Genomic DNA, 23672 nt, shown 5'->3' on the forward strand with positions numbered 1-23672 from the left:
AAATTTTAGTGGGTCAAAAAGCAAATTTCAAGACGCTGGAAAATCGTTTTGATTTTTAATAATTTTTTTTTGCTGACGGTGCTACACATTTTCTTCCATACAAAAGAAATTGTCGGGCATTTTTTATAAGGAAGAAAATGCACAACACCGTCTGCCAAAAAATTATTAAAAATTAACACGATTTTCCAGCGTCTTGAAATTTGCTTTTTGACCCACTAAAATTTAATGGGCTATAAAACTGCATACGTAAAATTTTTCTAAAAATTCTGAATAAAAAGTTTCGACACTTTGATGAGAATTTGTTGAATTATTCTAAATTTTTTACACAGTTCGAAATTTGGATTTACATCGTTTTTGTTATATATTGAACTAGACGTTTATATACAGTAAAATTAATGAACATTAAATAAAAGAAAAAATAGTCAAAACTGGTCGAAATATCGCACAGCTATTCTTTTGGCCTTGAGTGTTGTGGGAAAAAATAAATGTATAAAATTTTATCAAATGATTTCAAAAACAATAAAGAAAGCAATATTTAAATTAATTAGATTAGTCCAAATTATGATTGTTAAAGAATGGAAGACACTGCGAATTTTGCGTTTGAATATTGTGCAATTCCACTTTTCTCTGTTCTTCGTTCATAAGATAAGCTATCCGCAGTTCGTGTTCCTTCTCCTTTTGCTTCAACTCCATGTTAGCCATCTCTATTTGTATTTTGACTAACTCCAATCTTGCATCTGTAAGTTGTTCAAATTTCTGATTTCCGTTTTGTGCTAGTTTTTTTCAAAACTGGTGTAATAGGTTGCTTCAAAGCCTGAGGAGACCAATTGTCCCATTTCTGCACTTCTATAACTAAAAATCAAAAGAAAATGTTTTACACCCTCAGTTACGTTCTTTGATAGACATATCTTGTAGATATATAACCTTCTTCGAAATCGCCTTGACCTGTTGCTGCGTTATTGCATGTCGTAGTTATCTCGACTTGTTTGCATTCAATTGCAGCATCTACTAGAAAGTAAAAGGCTTGATAATGTGTCACCCAGAAGTGCTATATATGTATGTTTGTACATACATACAGTGGCAAAAAAATATAAATAGAGAAGAGACGTGTTGGCAATATTTGGTTATTTCTCTTTCGTTTGTTTAAAAAGTGTTTACCAGGTATATTTTTATGAAAGTGTAGCTCGTTATCTAGCAAAAACTTTGTACAAAAGTTAGGAAAATTTGACAAAATTAAAAGGTTAAAAATTTTGATAAACATTTGTTCAAATTCGTTGAATTTTCATGTTTGAAATTTTGGCTTACATCGGTTTTGTTAGATAGTGAGCTATTATTTCATAAAAATATACCTAACAAACACTTTTTAAACAAGAAAAATAGCTAAAACTTTCTAAAATGTCTTTTACCTATTTATATTTTCACCAGCGCATATGATGTTCATACCGGCGGGCATTAGCGTGTCATCAATTTCATAAGTAATCAAATGCTCTGATTGTGAACCTGAAAATACTACAATTAGTAAGAATGTGTGAATCAAAATGAAGGGAAATGTTTAGTTATTTGTACAATGATTTTGTGGTGTGTAGCGGAAAGCAGGGGGTGTGGCACCTAAAACACCACCCATTAGAAAGAACACAGTCAAAACTTTAAGAAAAGTGATCCTTCCCCGCTCTGACCCCTCTCCAACCCCCGGGGGCCTACTTGAAAAAGGGGTAATATTAACTAACATTACGACATAGAAAATGTAAACTTGGGTTATGCCACCCACAGCATTTTTGCGCAGAACACATTTCACCTTGGCGGAAGCCCCCCTTCTATTGCCAAAGATATACCATATTTCATCTGCATATAACTCCGGCTACGCCATCCCCAGTATTTTTGCGCAGAACTCACATTGAAATTTACAAAACAAAAGGATATATTTCAAACCGAATTTATTAATAAACTAGTGCTCCTTTGACTACACGTGTATGTTAAAGTTTTAAGATTCGGGTCACGCGTTTGGACACAACAACCCAAAATCATTGTACTAAACCGTACCCAAAATGAATGCTGCTTACCTTCAATGCCATCGGAGTCATGCCTATTTTCCAAACCATCTATATTGGAAGACATAGATAAAATGCGATTTTCCACACTCGAATACGGAATTTGAGAATGAGCTCCGCCGCCGGTTTTATAAAGCTCCTGTCGATTAATAGCTACTTTCTTCTTCAGCGACTTTTTCATCCCCCGTATTTTAATTTTAAGGTCGATGCTGTTCGTGATGTTGTACCGAAGGATGCATTAAAAAGATTTGATACCTTCTCCCAAGACGCCTCCTTCTCTTTGTTGCTAACAGCGTCTGTCTTCTTGTTCTCCAAAATATGTTTATATTTACCAACAAGCTCTATTAACATTCACACTTCAATTTGTGTGAAATTGGCAGACCTTTGCCTTTTTTTTAAGGCAGCATTTTCTACAATTTCCATTTTGCGCTTGCTAAACAATTGAAACTTGGAAAATACGAACGTTATTTTTTTAATACAATAAGAAAAAAATAACTATAATTTAAAGGAATGACACACAATGGCTAGAGTCGTCGCATGAGTGTATTCTTTCATATACATATATATGGGCCGTTCTTACGGTTTATATATTTTTCATCCACTCGCTTATTCCTTACCGAAAATTTTAAATAAAAATTTAACAAGTTTTAACCGCTGATACAGTACAGGTAGCAGTTTAAAATGGGTAACTGGGTAAACTTTATAAAGAAAACATATTCTCTGGCTAAATTAATAAGCCTGCCCGGATAACATAAAATCCCAAGCTTGATAAACATTTGGTGTTATAAAAGTTTTATAAAGCTCCACTTGTAATTAGGAAAAATGCCGAAAAAAATTATAAAATTGATTCATTGATTGATTGATTGATAAAAATAGAGAGTGAGTTATGGCTATGACAATAGAAACTAGAAAAAAGATACCTCGTGTTGAAAGCAAAAAGGATCTAAAGCCAAAAAAAAAGATAAATACATTGTTAATCATAAAAACATTTATGATTCGAAAAATAATTTTAAAATATTGTAAATTTATTTTTGGTTTTTTAAAGTTAAGGGTAAATAAACCCTTAAACTTACAGTAACGAACAAAAGTATTGGCACAGTAAATTTTACGCAATATAGGCAAAGTATTTTTTAGAAAAATTCCAAGTATGCAGTTTAATAATCCATTCTATTTTAGTTTATCAAAGTGCAGGTTTGAAGTTGCTTGAAAATCTGAATATAAAATTGCAAATTAGTATGCAGATGTATTGAATTTTCCTGAGTTTTTCACAAAGTTTACACATTTGATTTTTATGTGTTTTAGTGTAGTATGAACTATGTTTTTATAAAAAATTATCGGAAATAAATTAAAAATTTTGCATATATGTAATGCGAAAATTTACTGTGCTAAAACTTTTGTTCGACACTGTACATATAAAAAAATACATACAGTAACTTCTCCCGTTACAATAGTAAAAAATATGTAATTTGCTTTGTAATGCAATCTTGCGGTTCTTTAAATAAAAAATAGAAATCAGAAATTAATTTTTCGTATCAATAAGCTCCCAAGCACAGGTTTGTATTAAAAAAAATATATCCGTAACACTTTATTAAATATTAATCTGCATATTTTATCAATTCGTCGGAATATGTTTTTATGTATATTACCGCGTAACTTTGGACTACGTTATCCGTTTTCTATAATTCTTTTTGAAAGGAAAGGTGGTTCCTCAGAGGTAGTCTCCTACTAATTGAGTGTAGATCCGATAATTGGGCCATGAAGAAAATAACGGTACTTTTAAATTTGTATATGAGAATTGAAGTCGGTTTTGTTTTTTTGTTTAAATTTTACTCCAGTGTCCACAGCTTCTATAAAAGAGTCGTAGGCCATATTTTTTTTGTTAGTTCAATTGTGGAACATTTGTATGAACTGCTTCGGCTAATACTTAGGCTTTTGTTCTCTTTTTATATCGAGGCTGAGTGCATTGTTCGATGGGGTGATATCATTGCCAAACATGATAGTACTTTGTTCGCCATCAATAAACACTATCTTGACGGAGTTACAGTATTCCACATTGATGCGAGCCTCAAAAGTTTTGAACAATATTTGCGAGTATGGCTTTTAGTTTTTACCGCTCAGGTAGGTGGCAGGCCTATAGAAAATATTTCTCAATCAATAATTTTTCAAATACTTTTCGCTCGACACCTATATTATAATACATACTTTATCTTATTAACTTAATTGAATTAAATTTTCGAAATTGGTGGCAACTCGACTCAAAAATATTTTCAGTAGTAAGCCTTCTTAAACCCTTTTAATTTGATATCCATATTGCAATATTTAATTTATTTTATCAATTTTATTTAACTAAATTTTGAAACAGGTGGCAACCCCCCTCAAAAATATTTTTGCAATATCTAATTTATGTAATTAATTTACTTATATTGGGATTTTTAAACAGGTGGCAACTCTCTATTTTTTCTGGTTTTAACAATCCGGATATTATAAAAATACAAACCAAAAAAATAAAAATATTCAAATCGGTCAAGCTGTTTTCAAGTCTTAGCGAGGCTAACGGACAGCAATCCAATTGTATATATAAGATATCTTCTTTTAAAAATGCGCAGGCTCGAAATTGACTTTAGAGCTATGGTCTGGAGGAATTTTTTTCTTAGAATTTTATAAAGAATCCGAATATGCGAGGAACAATGTCGAAAAAAATCGATCCTTACAAATTGACCCGCCCTAATATGTATACATAAAAACAATGTTTTCAAATGTGTGTATGTACAAACATATCGCACGTTTAATAATACGGAGACGTAATTAAAAACTTTCGCTTTTGGAGATTTCATCATGCAATTAATAAGCTTGATAAGGAGAATATGCTCAGTCTAAGATATATGTACATTCATAACTAAATTTCCCAAAAATGGCGAAGACAACTATCCTTTTCTTACCCAAATGTATGAAGTGGTTAAAATTTTAAAATAGTTCCGTATTTTATTAAAATTTTTAAATAATTCTGTATTTTATTAAAATTATTTTAGATACAAAATCTCTTTTTAATTTTTAAAAATTATTTTTATTTCTCTTTTCCTGTTAAGAAGCTTAGGGCTTTAAAGATCTCCCCGTCCATCCGGACCTAGTTAATCGATTTATGTATTCGTTTCACTACGTCAGCTACGAGTGGTCCAAAAAGTAGAATCGGAATTTTAATGCTCTCACCCCCTCGGATTGTTCTATATTTTTATATTTGTTCAAAATTTTTTTTTTTTGGAAATCAAAGCGCTATCAAAGTTATATATTTTTATATGTGTTCTACTTTTTTTTTGGAAATCAAAGCGCTTAAAGTTTTCCATGTATTCGATATGGCGAAAAACCACTTTTCGTTGAAATAGTATAGAATTCATGAAAATCAATATTTTCGATCGGAAAACTTCTCTTCAGGAGACTTCCAATTAGAGATGAGCGGGTGAGTGATTATGGGTTCACGTTCACACGCGCTCACGTTGATGGCGTCGTAGATGACGCACACTCACGTTCTGTTATATTTTTTTTTATCACGTTCACGCACGCTCACGATAGGGTTGCCAACTGTACTATAATATATAGTATTGTACTATTTATTGTACTATGTTTTAAAATGGATGGCATTTATACTGAAATATCAATATTAAAATGAATATACTTTAAAACAAAGGGTCCACAGATCAAAAATGGCAATATTATTAAAAATACTTAGAAAGATTTACCAAATTTACTTAAAATTATTTCGCTTATGCTCTCTGTTCATGCAACTTCGGCATTCACAGAAAGTGTTTTTTCTATTAAGATTTTAAAATGATGAGATGAGAGAAATAAAGCGAAGGTCTCACTAATAAAAAATGAACTTTCGATTTATATTAATTTAAGTATTGATAGCTAGCTATAGCAGCTCGGCCAAAACACTAACATATGTGTAAGCGCCAATCTAAAAAAAAAGTATTGATAGCGATAAAGCATATGATATTTTCAAAGCAATGAAAATAGTGGAAATAAGCAAACGATAATTTACAAGGCGTCTTAGCACGGTGCATAGGCAACTGGCTGAGTCAGTGGGATCGTCGGTTCGAGTCCTACTGAAAGAAGTCTGATGAGGAAATGTGGTGATTTCCGAAATAGCTATCACTTCTAGCATTTTTTCAAATTATTGTTGCTTTTCCACAATAAATTTTCATTTAAAAAATGGCCTCGAGCTCATTATAAAATTTTTGAATATAATTGTTAAAAGGCCAAAAAATAACAAAAAACAAATTTTCAAAGATATATATTTTTTATAGAAGAAATGCGTAAGAAAGAAAAAAGATGTACACTTAAAAAGCATTTTAACTTTTTCTTAAAAAAAATACTATATATAATTGAAGTGTACAATATTTTTTTCGATTTTTTTTGAAAAAAAACTATAAATTTCTTAGAAAATGTTGGCAACCCTAGCTCACGACGCACGCTTACGCACGCTTTTTCACGAACATTTTATTCAAATTGCATTTTTTTTCAATTGCAATAGCATTTCATATAAGTAGGCTTTATCGCACAAGTAGATATTCTTACAAAATTTTGGCCCAACTCCTATCCTGGGATGAACGCACTATTAATTTTTTTGCAAAATAATTCATAAATATTCATTCAATGTTATTTTAAAACGATATTAGCTCATATTTTTGTTTGAATCGTGTACGTATGTCTTCTAGAATTCTGCTGCTATGTTTAAAATTAGTCTTGAAATGTTTCAAAGAAGTGGGAAATCTTTAGCTTTCTCCGAAAATTTTAAAACATTGTCACAACTTTTGTTTTCTGATATTTTCAAATAAATCTGCATTTCCGCATTAATATCTTCAAAAACTGTTAACAGTTAATAAGTTTGACAGTAGTAATTTACGATTTGATTTTCGTTCAAAGCATACATACATACATAAATATGTAAGATGTAAGCGGCATTTTTCCCAAATTTTTAATTTTGATGCAGGAATGCATCTAAATCAATGCTGGGCACACCAACACAGTCTCACTTTGACGTGGTATCAGTGTGTCGCGCTCAGTTATGGTTGCCACATTTTTTATAAATGTACTAAAAGTGGTATTTTTGTGCATGGGTCTTTTGGTCCATTTTGCCTATACGTATAGTGGAATAATGAATCTTGGAAGTTTTAGTAACTAAAACTATTTGTTTATAGAAGCTTTTGCATACGAAAAATTTAGTATGTACATGTAAAATTTAAAAAAAATTTAAATTGGTAAAATTAATTTGTTTAATACCTGGGCACCGTTTTGTTAGAATCAAATCTTTGAAATGCCAGCCGGCAACATGGTTACGGCGCTTAGATTTTATTATTTTCATATAAATAGGTATAGTCCTAAAAATGGAGTATAACTTATAAATATTATTCATTAACGATATCTGGCCATAAACCAGCATTTATATTTCTCTATCGATTTCTTTAGATAGAAAACAATTTTTCTAAAATAAAGTATGCAATTTGTACCTTTTAAAAAAATAAATCATGGAACTTATTATAAAATTAGTGAACGTAAGCAAGAAGCCCATTTTATATTTTTTTAAATTCACACGGCATGAAAAATACAGTTTACTTATATTAAAAATACGTAGGAATGACAGCATAATAGACATTGTGGGTGTTGAAGGTTCTTTGATGTATAAACTGTAGTTCTTATATAGAGTCGCACTATTATGTGTTTAAATCGTAGCAATCTCCAATACACCACTTTTTGCTTTGGGCATTTTTTGTCAATTTCCTACACAAAATGTGGCAAGCGTCTGCTAAAATTACGAAGAAAACAATCAACAACCGAGCGTAACACTACCTGGTGAAATCTGCAAGCAGACTGAATCGAAATTCGCTGCTTTGCTTCTGTATACGCATAGTTGCCAACTTGGTGCTTTAAGCACTAGATTTAGTGCTTTTTGAAAATTAAAACGCCAAAAAAATTACTTAGTGCCTAGTGCCTTTTTTAGTGCTTTTTTTGAACTAATATTACTCCGAAATAGTTAAAATCTGAAATAATTTGAAATGTTATAAGCTGCGGTGTCTCATGAAGATGCGGAATTTACAAGAATATAAAAATTTAAATGCACTAAAATACAACCATGATTGATAAAAAGCTAAAGTTGCAAACCCACCTTGTTGAATTCAAGTCGCGTTGAAAAAGGTAGTACGCAGGTAAGTTAAGTATTTCTTTTTTTCTTTTCTAATTGTTTGTACAAATTTTATTTTTTTACCACCTGAGTAAAACATCGTTTCTTGGTGCTGAATCCAAATCTGCCCGCACAATTGCTCTAGTACTAGAGTTTTTAGATATCCTACCCCCAGATTGCCAACAACACAGGTTTTAGCGATTTTTGAGGTTATATAATGAAAATATCAAATTTTTTGCTCACTTCTACTTAGGGCATTATTTTCGTGTGTTGCGATTCGATTTTTTTCTCGAGGTATAGTAGTTTTAATAGTACTTCGGTATTACGTCGTAAGCATGAGTCATCATGGCATGTATAGAGGCTATTCAATCGTTATGAGCGCAAACGTTTTGTGTATTGATTTATGTACATATGTATTCTTGTAAATATTGTTAATTTTTTGCATTTGTTAAATGCAAACTGTTATGAAACTGAACTGTTATGTTATATTTTTATCGGTTCTATTATCTTAACCATACCACGTATTCTACGTTTAAATTTAGCGGCTGTATCTCCGATACAGTCTGCAGACCAAGACGAAGGCGCTGGACTGTTCCATTTGTTTTAATTTTTCTACCTTAAAATGGAAGAATGTAAATGAATAATGAAAAACATTCAAATCATTCAAACTCATTTCGGTAAAAGTTTTTTTCTACAAACAAGTTTGTTCGTATTATAGGTGCGCAGCATTACATTAATACATACATATGTACATAGAAAAAATGTTTTTGGATATTCATACAAAAAATTGTCATTTATTTCAATTCAATTTATTTTCACTTTGTTTGAATATTGTAATGTCGACACATATATCAGAACAGGTATTCACTCAAATTCAAAAAAATTTTAAGCCAAAATCGTTTTTATATGAATAATTCATAAGCCGTTTTGAATGAATTCATGCAGTCCTCTAATACCTACACATATGTACTTTGTACTTTTTCAAACAGACAAGAAATAAATAAATTTTAACATTTTTTGGTTGTATGAAATATATATATACATACATACATGTTATGTACCAATAAGTTCAATTTATTAAAAATTAATTTAAATCAATTAATTACACATGCGAATCTTTAGCAGCTGACCACACATGGTGCGGGCCATTTTTGTTTACAAGTTCCTTGCATAGCATTATGCTATTGATACTGTCAATGTTAAGTTTACTTCTTAGTTTAGTTTTTATCAAAGAAAGCGTTGAAAGCTTGGGTTCTGCAGCCGCAGAGCTATGTGGTAATGAAATAATATTAAAAACAAAATTGGCGAGATGCATGAAGATATTTTCATTCATTCCATTTTTGATAGAATCAACTCTTTCCGAAAACGTATCAATATCCAGATCGCTGGAAATATCAAGTTCACTTAGCCTTAGTAAATTCCACTGCGTGGTTATTATATCAGGATCGCAATGAGATGGGAAAACCTTATCAGAAGATGTAAAATTGGTAAATCTTCGTTAGAAACTACCTTAGCTGATGTTATTATTTGTAAAAGTTTTATATCTTCACGCTTGAAATCAAATCTTAAGTTTATTGGGTCCAAAAACTCTTATGTAAAACTTTAATGTACATATAGGTTTTAACTTCAAGAATTTCAGAACAATTGACATTACTTTTCATAAACATCTCAGCTTTTGTTCCAACAATAATATCAGATATTTTAATATGATTATTTTCATTTTTAAAATCAATATTAATATTATTACTGATCGCATCTTTTGTAACAAAGTTATTAAAATTTAAGAGATAATGTGCTTTGATAGTTGCATATACATAAGTATGTCAAACGAGGTCTTTCAGCTTGGAACTCTTTGTTAAGATATTTAATTATGGGCAAAATATACGATAGAAATAACAAATATCATCATTATTTGTGATCGAAAAAATAAGATTCAAATAATAATTATTTCTTTGTCAATGTTATTGTGGCTTATTAAAATTTTTATTTTTAATATTTTTATTGAGCTTATTTTATTAAGCAAATGGATGTATAGAATTGAAAACAACAACCACGCTGGCAAGTTTAAATAGCGGCAAATCAGCTGCACTTGATAGTAGTTGGTTGAATAAGGAAAATAAATTAGCAACAAGAGCTTACGGGGTGTACATAGCTCAGTGGTTAACGCTTCTGACTTTGAACATCAATTACGCAGGTTCGATCCCTGCTGAAGTCTAGAAAAAAGAGGTCTGATGAGGAGATGTGATCTCCGAAATAGCTGCAATAACTTCTACCGCTATGACTTTGTTGCTTTTCCAATTTTTCCTAATAAACAATCGTGGTACAATGCTCAATAAAAATATTAAAAATAATTATTTCTGCTGAGTAAAAAAATAAAACTCGATACTAATTATTATTTTTAAGTGAAAAATATAAATATCATAACATAATGATTAAATGCTGATATAAATTGTTTTACACATAATGATTACCGTCCCTTCAAAAATTTATTTTCTAATAAAAAGATTTTACCTGCCATTTCATACCGAATAATAAGTATATTGTAGCCACCCGCATTAACGCATAATCGCGTTAGTAATTGGACACTTCCAGCATTCCACGCACGATTTTGTGGGCTGTACGTTGCTCGCACAGGGCTGCCAACTTGGCTCAAACCGTGCCATTTTTGGCCCTATTTTACATCAAACGGCCAAAATGGCACTTTTGAAAAATAGTAATATTTCAATAAATTTTGTGTAGAATCCTTTGTGTGTACTTCTTTTTCCCAACTAAAGTATTCTAATACCTAAAAGTTATTCAACTGGTTTATCTTATTTTGGCATTGAACTTTTGTTTTAGAAATGTGGTTCTTGTTTTATTGCTAAATGGGAAGGATTAAAAAGGATGACACCTTTTTTGGCACTTTTATTTTTCTATTTGGCACATTTTGGCACTTTTTTAAAATCAATATGTCACCTCTTAGCTAAGTATAGTTGGCAGTCCCGTGCTCGCACGCACCGCAAAATCGTGCCCGTGTTTACGCTGGACACGGCGTAAATGTGCGTATGAGTCGGACGTAGCTAGGGATGGTAGTGATTAATCATTTAATTAAAGTAATCGATTAATTGTAAAATAATCGTAAAAATATTTTCAAGAAATATGAATTCTGTAGTTGTCTAAAATCCAGACATTGAACATTCTTTTTTGCAGTTCAAAAAAATTAATTTCAAAGATCCGTTAGCATTAGCCTCAGTAATGAAGTTCTTGCGAACTTAAACAATGTGCCCCGATGATCTTATGGAAACGGGTAGCGAGTCGTCACTAGAATCAGTAGAAAATGAGTTCGATATTTGGAATTTTTTGCGATGTTGCTTTAACCAGGGCTTAAACCCAGGCGCTGCTTACCACTACACCACATCGGCCGCCAACTACTATTGTAACTACTATTCCTCGTTTAAAAGCGCTCCAAATTCAAAGCTTTTGCCGAGTATGCTTTTTTTGCTTAAGAAAATGTACAAGTAAACACGAATAAAAATTTTTGGGCCTTTCTATGCTTATTTTGAATATTTTTCAAAGATATTTGTTAAAACAACTTTAGATATAGACGAATACGCGACTCATACTGGTTCCAAAGAAGCGTCATGCAATAAGACTACAAACTACATAAATGTTTATGTATGTGTTGAAATATATTCATCTATACAAAATTGAAGCTAAAGTATGCAAATTTTGTGTGTTCTTTACATTAAATGTAAATAATTTTGTACCTGAATTAGAAAAAATAAATTTAAAAAATATTTACATATCCAGTGAAAGTTTTTAGCCACTTTCTTTAGCCAAAAGCTAAAGTTTTTAGCTACTTTTAGCCACTTCTAAAATAGAATCTGGCCACCACTAAAAATTGTCAGCGGCAACACTGGTGCTCCGGTCCGGTTCATCTCTAATTTTTAAAATGCTTTTCATATTTTTAATTATTTGCAATTCAAGATGCGTAACAAAGCATTACTAACGCAATTCATTTTCTTTCTATTTTCAGTTGTGACAAAAATGTGTTAATTGTAAACAAGGAAGGAAGGGGAGAAGTTTGTATTCGTCATAATTAAACCCCCACAATTAGTGCAGCCCAAGGTGTAGATTTCTGTAAAATACCTCGAAAACTTCGGACAAGTGTAAAGAAGAGTAATACGCTTGCCACAATGGCGGCGCGTTGCTTACTCGTGCAACGGCGGGGGTATCCGCTACATAACAGTGAGGTGCGCGATTCTGTTAAGTTTTCTTCAAAAAACCCGCGTATTTTTTCAAATCGTTCGTTTAGTGTCGCGTCGCGTCTCCTCCTTACGTCGCGTTCGTTGTCACTCGCATTTATGTTCACCATCGCTATCTGCGGATCGCTCACCGAAATTCATGGTGCGCAGGCGCTTATGAGCACCACTTCCACGTCTAATGACGGAGTTGGTACAACTAAAATAGTCGGAATTTCAGTGGCTAATGCTGCCCGCATGTTAGCTGGTAGTGGCGGATCTGCTGGCAAAGAATACTCGCTTGTGCTACCACACGATACCTACCCGGGTTTTAGTATTAAGAAATTCAAAACGGTGCCCGTGAATGAGTCAGCCAAATGGGATACAAAGTCCTCATCGCCATCACCAACGGCTGTAGGTGCTTACCATATGCTTGCGGGAGATTACTCCAAATATTTTACTGTGCTCGACGACGGCGTCGTGATGACCACATCCGATATCTCACCACTAGTAAATCGCCCGGTGAATCTTGTTGTGGTCGAAGAGACACCCAATGCCACTAATACGCACAATTTGCAGTTATTTGTGATGCACCGCAGTGACATGTTGCGCTTTCCTGGCTCAATGCTTGACGCTAGCGGTGAGGTGCGTGAGAATCGGCCCGCTGGCACCCGTGTACGAGGAATCCCGCTGATGCAAGCTTTGGGTGGTGATGCGGCGCTGGAAAGTAATGGTGGCGCTGCGAAGAAGATTCGTTACACCATCATCGATGGCAATGATGATCAGGCTTTCGCTTTACAGGCACGTAAATCTGATACGAATAGTGAGATGAGCGTATACTCCATTCTAGTAGATTGCGACGGAGATACTGGTGTGTGGCTAGTCATAAATCGGCCATTGGATCGTGAAACAAAGGCCCACTATGATCTTTCAGTGCAAGCCTCAGACATTGATGAACTCGATAAGACCGTCTCGAAGATACAGGTGACTGTAATGGATGAAAATGATAACCGTCCCATATTTAAATCAAGTGAATACAAATTCGCCATTGCCGGCCAAAAGGATACTGGGCTAGGAGGCAACAGCACGACTATGTGGAAACGCTTCTCCATACTAGGTAAGGTAGAAGCCACCGATGCTGATGGCGACAAGATTGCCTACCGACTGACTGCACCCAGCAATATTGTCATCATTGTGCCGCAAACCGGTGAAATTATGTTGGCCGATCAACCTCGAACTTCTGAGTTGCTGATCGAGGTAGAAGCTCATGATTTACGCTATCCTTCTTTGGTAAGCAAGCAGCCAGCCAAAGTATTGCTTGAGTTCCTAGCTCCCGAGCCGGTTTCCTTTATAATGCAACACTTGGAGCACGATGCTGTCAATGAGCACTCACATCACCGCGAAAAGCGTCGGGTAACGCGCGCGGTACGCCCGACAAAACGTATCGAGTTCACCGAGGCAGATGGCGATACCGAAGGTAAATCTGTCTTCCAACTGGAAAAGGAGACCGATAAGGAAACCTTTAAAATACGTGACGACAATCCTTGGGTGACAGTCGAAACAAATGGTGCGGTGCGTGTGAAAAAGAAGTGGGACTATGAAGAATTAGGACCGGAGAAGACAATCGATTTTTGGGTCATCATAACAAATACTGGACAACACGGTAAGTGATAGAAAGTATTCAGTAAATATTTAATATATCTTCAAATTAATTTTCGTAATAATTATAACTAACAAATATCGATTTGTAAATCCAGTCAGTTTTTCGAGTGTAGTACATTGCAAATTACTGAAATGTACTCGTGCATTTACCAGACCATCGGAAACCAAATTGTCTGACTTTCACTTTGAGACAAGATTGTAAAACCCCAAAGTTGTGCTATATATGTGTATACATTCGTACACTAGATCTTTATCGCCAAAAATGAACCAGTCCGATAGTATCTGGATAACCTCCAGTTGAAAGGCGGCGAATTGTGGTACTTTTAATAACAATTATATTTAATATTTTCAAAACTGCACATCGCCAGGTGAGAGTGAAAAATTGCTAAGTACACTTTTTATAAAAAAGGATACTTACGTAGAAGTAAGAACAATTAAAATTGCAGCGTTTTTTAAGAGATCAAACTAAAATATCCTCAGTTCTATTCGGTGATACGCAAGTTTGCTAAAGTCAACATATGTAGTCACAGAAAATGTGATAAGTCACAAAAACTTCATTAGAAATCCAGATCTAACGAAACGAATATAGAAATGGTTCTGAATTGTAGATAAAGGAATGCAGAACGAACTAGATCTCATCTGTTGAGTTTTTAACTGGTTTGGAACTATCCAATAACAACAAGCACCTCTGCACAGTCAGCTACAGCCAAAGGTATGTAAACGTGTTTTCAACTGCTCAGTTTCAACATACATACATATCTTACAAATAATTTAAATAAATTTGATTTCAAATAGAAAACACATTTCTTCGGAAAAACCTAAAATTGCTATCACGAAAAAAACCAAAAACACTGTTTGAAAGATCATGTTACCTTTTTCGTCTGCCGAATTTATTACTGCATTGGTACTATCGAAAAAGGGATGCAGCGTTGCCAGTTGCTAGCGATCCACACGTTCGAGTCATTGTTCTAAATTCTCTAGTGCCGAATCAGTTCAGAACTAGTGCGTTTCCCCACAGGGATACCATGTAGTTATGTATGTGCATTAGGCTGGTCCAAAAATATGTGCGGGGGAGGTTGTTCTAAACGGTAATTTCTCACCCCCAATAGTTTTTCTAAATAGGGGGAAAATACCCGTATTTTTTGAAAAAAAAGATATTTAGAGCTTCCTCAAAGCCATGTATTTTATACGGGAAAAAAACTTTTTCTTCGAAATGGTATATAACTCTTGAAAATCAATATTTCCCGATCAGAAAATCTCGTTCCCTCTTCCAAGAACAATACTTGTTTATTTGGAAATTTTTTAATATTAACTAATTTTATAGGTCCCCAAAGAATGCAGTGAGGGACCCATAAAATTTTATTAGTATTAAGAAATGGTGAAACAAACAATTGGGTATTATTATTGGAAGTCTCCTGAAGAGAAACCGAGTTTCCGTTAGAAAAATATTGATTTTCCAAAATTTTATACCATTTCTACGAAGAGGTGTTTTTTCTCCATATAAAATACAAGCTTCGTGGGATTTAAGGCAGTTCTAAATATAATTTTTTTTTTTTTAGCAAAAAAATACGATTCTTTTTATTTCATTTAGAAAAATTCTAGGCGGTGAAAAATTAACATCGTACATGGTTTCGTAGAAACGTAGAAACGTGCTGCAACATGTTCGCGTTGCCAAAAAATATATACTTATAATTAAGTGCGACCAAATGACTCATAAATAATGATGAGGGTGTGAAAATGAAAATAGTTCGTGGATGCATATTGGACCAAAAGCAAACGCACTTAACAGTAGAAAATCTCCACTCGCAAGCGGAAAAAATGATACAAATAGGTCAACAATTATCTCAGGCACAAGATAAGCTCTAAAAAATTTTTGTTTAAATTTACGCATATTACGAAAAGTACCCAGTTTCCTCCCTTAAGGCCTGCAAATTTAAACACCCTGCTAACACGGCTTGTTTACTTTTACTTTTAATATGTGTTGAATTCTAAACACTTACAGATCTATTCTGCTTGTTAGCGAACATTTTGACACCGAGAAATTTTGTTCCCAAAAAATGGCATCACTTCTTGTAACCGCAATCCTAAGTACCTTGGTAACGTTTTAATCTATTCAGCAAGGGGGATTATTATAAATTATTCTACTTTAAGCCAGATTTAACGAATCGTCACTGTGTTTTTCAACCAACAAAAATAATTCGTGTTATATGTTGTTTTCTTCTAAATCATTGAAAGTAAAAAAACATACGGCCACCCATTAGCGCACACAAGGGGTGGGTTTTGGGGTTCTATTTTTTTTTTACTACTACTATTTTTTTTTTTAATTTTTTATTACTTTAGCAAGTTGAGCGCATCTTGTGTTTATAGAACTTTATATTAAACAAGTAATTTCAAATTACGGGAAGACCCTTGAGGTACCATCTTTCCGATAAAAAAAAAAAAAAGAATTATTGAAACCGGTTCACGTGGTCCAAAGTTATGCGTTAGCATACTATTCCGACGAATTGATAACCTACCCCTTTTTCGAAGTCGGTTACAAATGTTTGAGTTTTTTACTAATTTTATGTAAATAAATTCAATTTATGAAACTTCAAAAAGTTTATTTATTTATTACATACTGTACATAAAACTTGCATAAATGTACTTTAATGATCATTTTATCTGAAGCGAATTTTCAGAAGTATAAACCCCTCCCAAAATATATTCCTGGGTGCGCCCCTGCGGCCACCTTTGGCATGTACTGCCGCCATCGCCCAGCAGAGCGATAGAAATAAATCTATCGCCACGAAACGCCGCGGAGCAAACTTCGAATTTCGCTTTGGCTGTGTTAAATCTCATATCCCGGCGGGTGTTCTAATCAGTGTTGCAGCAGCGTTCAGAAGAAATGTATCACCGAAATTCCCCTAAAATGGGTCATGAAAGAAAATTTTAAGTATCAAGGTATCAATCTTAAATAGAACTTCGAATTCTTAAATTAAAAAGTTTCAATTTGTAATTGGGATCGTTGACGGTTTTTATACCCGAGCGCACTTGTACACAAGGGTATTATAACTTTGTTCACATAAGGGTTGTTTGTAACAGGCAAAACGAATCGAGATAGATATAGACAAATGTATACATAAATGATCAGGATGAAAACAGAAATCGATTAAGCGGTTATTGTCTGTCCGTCCGTCCGTCTGTGCATTCCATAACTCGAGTAAAAATTAATATCATCTTAACGAAACTTGGTACGTGTACTTCTTTCGGGCGTAGGACGGATGGTATTGAAAATGGGCCAAATCGGACAATAACCACGCCTTCCTCCCATATAACGATAATTTTCATAAATACGAAAACTGCGATATTTTAGTAACTACTGAAGCTTATTCACTCACAATTGATATTTACAATAATTTTAGACGAAAAATAAGAATATTATAAAGTTTCGAAAAATGGGCGTAGCTACGCCCACTTATGGTTACATGTGTATATCTTGGCAACCGCTGCACCGATTTCTTCCAAATTTGGCACAGTTGTTGGCCTTGGTACAGCATACCAAATGGCCGAAAATGTTTAAAAGCGGACAATAACCACGCCCACATTCCATATAAGGGTAATTTAGAGAAATACGGAATCTTCGATAAATCAGTAAATCTTCTTCTTTATTGGCGCTGTAACCGCCTAAGCGATTTTGGCCGAGTCCAAAACAGCACGCCATTCATTTCTCTTCGGTGCTAACTGACGCCGAATGGAAATGCCAAGTGAAGCCAAGTCCTTCTCCACCTGATCTTTCCATCGGAGTGGGGGCTTCCCTCTTCCTCTGTTACCAAAATCGCGGCCCGCGTTGAATACTTTCAGAGCAGGAGCGTTTCTGTCCATTCGAACGTCATGGCCAAACCAGCGGAGCCGCTGAATTTTAATTAGCTGCTCTATGTCTATATCGTACTCGTAAAGCTCATACAGCTCATCGTTGAATCGTCTGCGATATTCGCCATCACCAACGCGTAAAGGTCCGTAAATCTTTCGCAGAATCTTTCTCTCGAAAACTCCAAGAGCCGCCTTACCAGATGCTTTCATTGTCCATGCCTCCGCGCCATACACCAGCACAGGCATGATGAGTGACTTATAGAGTGTGATCTTTGTACGACGAGAGAGGACTTTACTTCTCAATTGCCTACGCAGCCCAAAGTAGCACTTGTTGGCAAGAGTGATTCTCCGTTGGATTTCAAGGCCGACATTACTATTGGTGTTAATGCTGGTTCCCAAATAAACGAAGTCGTCTACTTTCTCAAACTTGTAACTGCCAACAGTGACGTGTATACCAAGACGCGCATGCTCTGACTGTTTGTATGATGACAGAAGATAATTCAATTTGTCCTTTTTCGCCACCCGACATTTGTTTTGCTTCTCTATCCACTCCCGACAAGGCAGAACAGACGTAGCCCTTGTTTTTACCGACAATATCGATGTCGTCGGCATACGCCAGCAACTGTACGCTCTTTTAAAGTATTGTGCCTGAGCGGTTCAGTTCTGCGGCTCTTATTATCTTCTCCAACATCAGATTAAAGAAATCACATGAAAGGGAGTCCCCTTGTCTGAAACCTCGTTTGGTATCAAACGGCGCGAAGAGGTCCTTCCCTATTCAGACGGAGCTGGTGGTATTGCTCAACGTTATTTTACACAGCCGTATTAGTTTCGCGGGGATACCAAATTCAGACCTCGTGGCATAAAGGCAACTTCTCTTCGCGCTGTCGAAAGCGGCTTTGAAATCGACAAATAGATGGTGTGTGTCGATCCTATTCTCGCGGGTCTTTTCCAAGATTTGGCGTATTGTGAATACCTGTTCCATGGTGGAATTTCCAGGCCTAACGCCACACTGATAAGGTCCAATCAGCTCGTTAACGGTGGGCTTCAGTCTTTCGCACAATACACTCGATAAGACCTTATAACCTATGCTTAGAGGGCTGATTCCGCGGTAGTTCGCGCGTATGGCGGTATCAGTAAATAGTAAAGCTAATTTATTCAAAATTGAGGCTTGCAACAATTCTTTACCAAGAAATACGTTTATGATAAAATTTTGGAAAATGGGCGTGGCACCGCCCACTTATGATCACATATATGTATCTCGGTAACCGTTCTACCAATTTGTAACAAACTCGGTTTTTTATTGTCCTTGCTACACAAAAGCAAAACGTTGAAAGTTATTGAAATCGGACTAAAATTACGGCCAATTTTCATATAACGGAAAATTTCAGAAATGCTTGAAACTTCAATGTTTCGAAATTTAAGGACGCTAATTTACTCAAAATTGATACACCCCGGCTTACCATGTAGCGGTAGCTTTCGGAAAGGTGAAACGCATATATTTAATACTTGCGCCGGGTATTTAATGTTCGGCTCCGCCCGAACTTAGACTTTCTTACTTGTTATTAATATTTTTTGGTTTTTATATAAAATACAGAGTGAAAATAAAGCTCGGTAACAGTTGAAATCATTTGCATACTTAACTAAAATCACATATCAAATTGCTGTTTAACACTGTAAACACATAAAAGTAATTTTCACAGTACTTACTCGATTACTCTGAATGAAATTGTTAAGGCAGTGTCACACGATTAGTACGTTTGTACAGATTTGTACATTTTGGAAGTTACAGAGTAGTGTTGTTTGGAAATTCTTTTATTAAGCTAAACTCAAATTTCTAAAGAACACCACTCTGTGACTGCCAAAATGTACAAATCTGTACAAATGTTCCAATCGTGAGACACTGACCTTAGCCCAGTACCATATCCGACAGATTCAAAATCAAAAAGAAAAAGGAACGACAATATTAGTCTGTTCCCGCACTCCAGGAATTAGTGAGAAATCGTTCGCAAAATATGTGATAAATGTGTGAAAAGAAATATCTTCGGACTATTTTGGAGTGAATCCTGGAGTACGGGAACAGGCTAGTGATGCCATTTGCAGATTCAAGGTGATACTTAACGTGTTGCCACAAAATCATAAAAGTCTTAAGATGGGAAAAGTTACCCTCAACTTGTTTGTGAGTTAAAATGAATCACAATTTATACTAAGCTAAAAATAAAAGTATCTTTTAAAAATTCGATGAAAAACGTATCATTTTGATCCATTTCGATCAAAACGGCAACACTGGTTCTAATTTTGACAGCGGAAATTTCGCTGTGGTGAGTTCACCGTTCGCCGGCATTGTATTTTCACGGTAAAGGAATTGAGATAGATGAAGACCAGTGGTGCAGACTGGAGTCTCAGGGAGCCACTCGGCTTTTACGTACAAGTCGTGTGTGCGACGCTGCCGAACTTATGCACCGCTAGCAGGCGGCAGTGATGGAAAAGTAGGCACAAGAGTGCCATTTTTGGCACTCTCATTCACAGAGGCACTTTTGGCACAATTCATTCTGTTTTGGGCACATCATAAATTATAGAAACTTAGCATAATATGCCAATCTTTATATATAAAAATGAGTAGCTTTTCGTGTGTTATCGCATAACTCAAGAACGGCTCAATCGATTTGCTTCGTTTTTCTTTCTTTTAGTTTACTTTTATCTGCAGAAGGTTTGTAAGGTAAAAATTGGAAACACAGGTTTGCCGGATATCTGTAACATCAGCAAAATAATTATAGTTTAAATAAGCCGCAATAGTGATACTTCACTGAGAATGTATAAAGAAATCTAATATAGAAACAAAATTGGATAAGGTTGCCACCATTCGAAGAAAAATCTTTATATGTATACAAACTAGAGCTCGGGCAATTCGGTTAATCGATTAACCGAATTATTCGAATCTGACTGAAGTCGACTACTGTTAATCGGTTAGCAATATTCGAGTAGTCGAAAGCTGTCGGCTATTCGGATAACCGTTCACTTTAGATTATTCGGTTAACCGTTCATTTTCGGTTAATCGAATATTTTAAGTTCGAGTTTTTTTTTGCATTTACAGATACATATACATATATGAAAAGTCTTGTTACATTCGTAGTACATATATAAGATGGCATGTGCAAAATTAAGGCAAACTTTTTTTGCAAGAATGTGCGCTAATTATTGAAATGTTATTGCGAAATATTTTAGAGACAATGGCTAAATTAATACCTACTTCTCATTTTCTCGATTTTTGTTATGGATTTTTGTTAAATGGTTGTTCAGTGAGGATGTGGAGGAGGTGTAGCACAAAACTGCACCACATATGGAACATGTTACTTCCTTTTCGTCCTCTGTTTTTTTCGAAAAAATCCCAAACCCAGCTCCTTTTGCGTCCGCTCATTTTTTGAATCTGAATATACATACATATGTGTGCATGGATATATTTAAATACATTTTTTTTCATTTGTCAAAGAAATTTCAATGAAAGTTCGGTTGCTGAAATTCGATTTGCTACAATGCTCGAGTAGTCGAAGCAAAGCAACTATTCGAATAATCGAAGGCGGGCGACTATTCGAATACAATTAACCGACTAATAAGCATGCGAACGGTTACGAATCGAATAATCGGTTAACCGATTAGTCGAATAGTCGGATAATTTTACGAGCCCTAATACAAACAGGAATTGATGTTTGTGTGTTATCGCATTACACAAGAACGGCTCAACCGATTTGCTTCGTTTTAATTTCTTTTTTTTTGTCAGTAGAAGGTTTATAAAAAAATTTGGAAAAATGGTGTTGCCAGACATTTGAAATATCAAAAAATAAATAAATAAAAAAATTAAGTGAGCCGCAATAATGCCATTTCATAAAGAATATATAAACATATTTAGGGCCGAATTCACAGTACTTAGGTAAACCATTGTTAACTTAACCACCAACAAGAGTTTAATTATGAATTTATATTCAGAGTCACATAGTTAACTATGGAAATTTGTATCGCCTGAAAGTATACAAATTCTTAAAATCAATACTTTTCTATTCAAACTTGAAATTCGTTTCACAAAAAAAAAAAAATATTTCACAAGAGTTTAACTATGGGCGCATGCTGGTTTAAACTTTTGTTAACTGAGCGTTGTGAATATGAAAATCAATAGTTAAACTCTTATCAGTGGAGTCGAGTTATTACTAAAAAACGTCAAGTAAGGAATAGTGTCGGGAATGTCCGATTTTGTCGACCTGCTGCACCACTGAGTATGTCGAAGTCCCGTGTGTTCTGACTGGCCCAATGGTTGTGATTTACCAATATCCCTATACGTAAAAGCTTAATTCGGAAACACCAGGATTTAGTTGCCCAGGGGTCAATCTGAAATGACTTCCGTTAAAGCAACCACCAGAACTATTGCGCGCCTTGATAAGACATTTAAGATATTTCATCGGAAACAAGTCATGTATGAAGGATTACTGCAGACCAACGATACTCTCCCATTTTGACAGTTTCATGGACAGAATCACCATCGCAGCGGATTATGTTGCCGCCAGGGAGTGAAGAGGAGAAAATTCTTCAAATTAATATTATGAATATGAAAAAAGCGGATATTAAGAGCCTTTAAATACAACTAGCAAATGCGCTATAAAACAAACTTCGCTGCTGATGCTGTTGCGTTTGGGATACCGTTTTCAAAAGGGGAGAATCTGAAGAGTATATACAACCAAGTTTGTGTCTCAATCGACTTTCTATCTCCTGAAATTCGCGATATATTTCGAACGAAGCCCTCCTCTACCAGCCGCAACAGCGAAATTATGATAAAATTTCACTCACCGCTTGATCGTAATCGCGCTCTACGTGCCTTTGGCGAGTACCGTAGACGAGTTAAATTCGCAGTCCCCCTTGTGCCTATTGGTATTGATGGTACATTTCACATTTTTGAGTCTCACTCCAGATAATCGGCGCTTACTGCAAGAGGCCATTAAAATGCGAACAGAAGGTACGCCCCTGCCTGCATGTAAAATAAATATTAAATTTGACGCTATTCCGTCTTTATACATTGGTGATAGGTCTCTCAAATTTGTTTCTAAAGTGCCTAATCTCGGTTTTTGTTATAAACACTAACCTAAAATGCACTGATCATGTTAACTCTGCCATTTATACTTTAAGAAATTTAAGAATGTCTGCTACTTTTACACCATTAATCGTTAGGCGTAAACTGACCATTCAATTAATATTGCCGATTATCTGCTATTCCGAACTAGTCTACAGCAGCCTGGATTCTCAATGTTCTTATAAAATTAATGTAGTATTCAATCATGTTACTCGATATGTTTTTGGGCTATCGAAGTTTGAGCGAATATCCGATTGGAAAACGCGACTATTGGGCTGCAGTATCTCTGAATACTTAAAAGCAAGAAATTGTATTTTTTTGCTTCGCCTAATGATGGATAAAGATCCTAGATATCTTTACGAAAAATTATCCTTCTCAAAGTCTGTACGCCTTACTGACCTGATTATACCCAAGTACAATTATCTAGCATCTGCAAGACTATTTTTCGTCAATGCTATTCGCACCTGGAACTCTGTTCCAGGACATATTCGCAACAGTCTAAATAAAAGCAACTTTAAGAGTGTTTTGTACTTGTATTTTCGTTAAATTATTATTGATTGATTTTCGCTATCTATATACCTACTTAAAATGTAAATGTGTATGCT

The 23672-nt window shown here is 34.7% G+C and overlaps 1 protein-coding gene across 1 annotated transcript in view; it reads left to right on the forward strand.

Moving 5' to 3' along the window:
• Window positions 1-23672, forward strand: part of LOC118749426 (neural-cadherin-like) — a 409803-nt gene that overhangs the window by 242399 nt on the left and 143732 nt on the right. The window contains exon 3 of the mRNA XM_036484228.1: window positions 12239-14106. Within this exon, the coding sequence (XP_036340121.1) occupies window positions 12399-14106 (1708 nt within the window). The 5' untranslated portion in view covers window positions 12239-12398. The remainder of the gene's footprint in view (window positions 1-12238; window positions 14107-23672) is intronic.

Source organism: Rhagoletis pomonella, unplaced genomic scaffold, assembly GCF_013731165.1.
Source record: "Rhagoletis pomonella isolate Grant_MI unplaced genomic scaffold, Rhpom_1.0 Rhpom_scaffold_00016, whole genome shotgun sequence".
Classification (NCBI taxonomy): Eukaryota; Metazoa; Arthropoda; class Insecta; order Diptera; family Tephritidae; genus Rhagoletis; species Rhagoletis pomonella.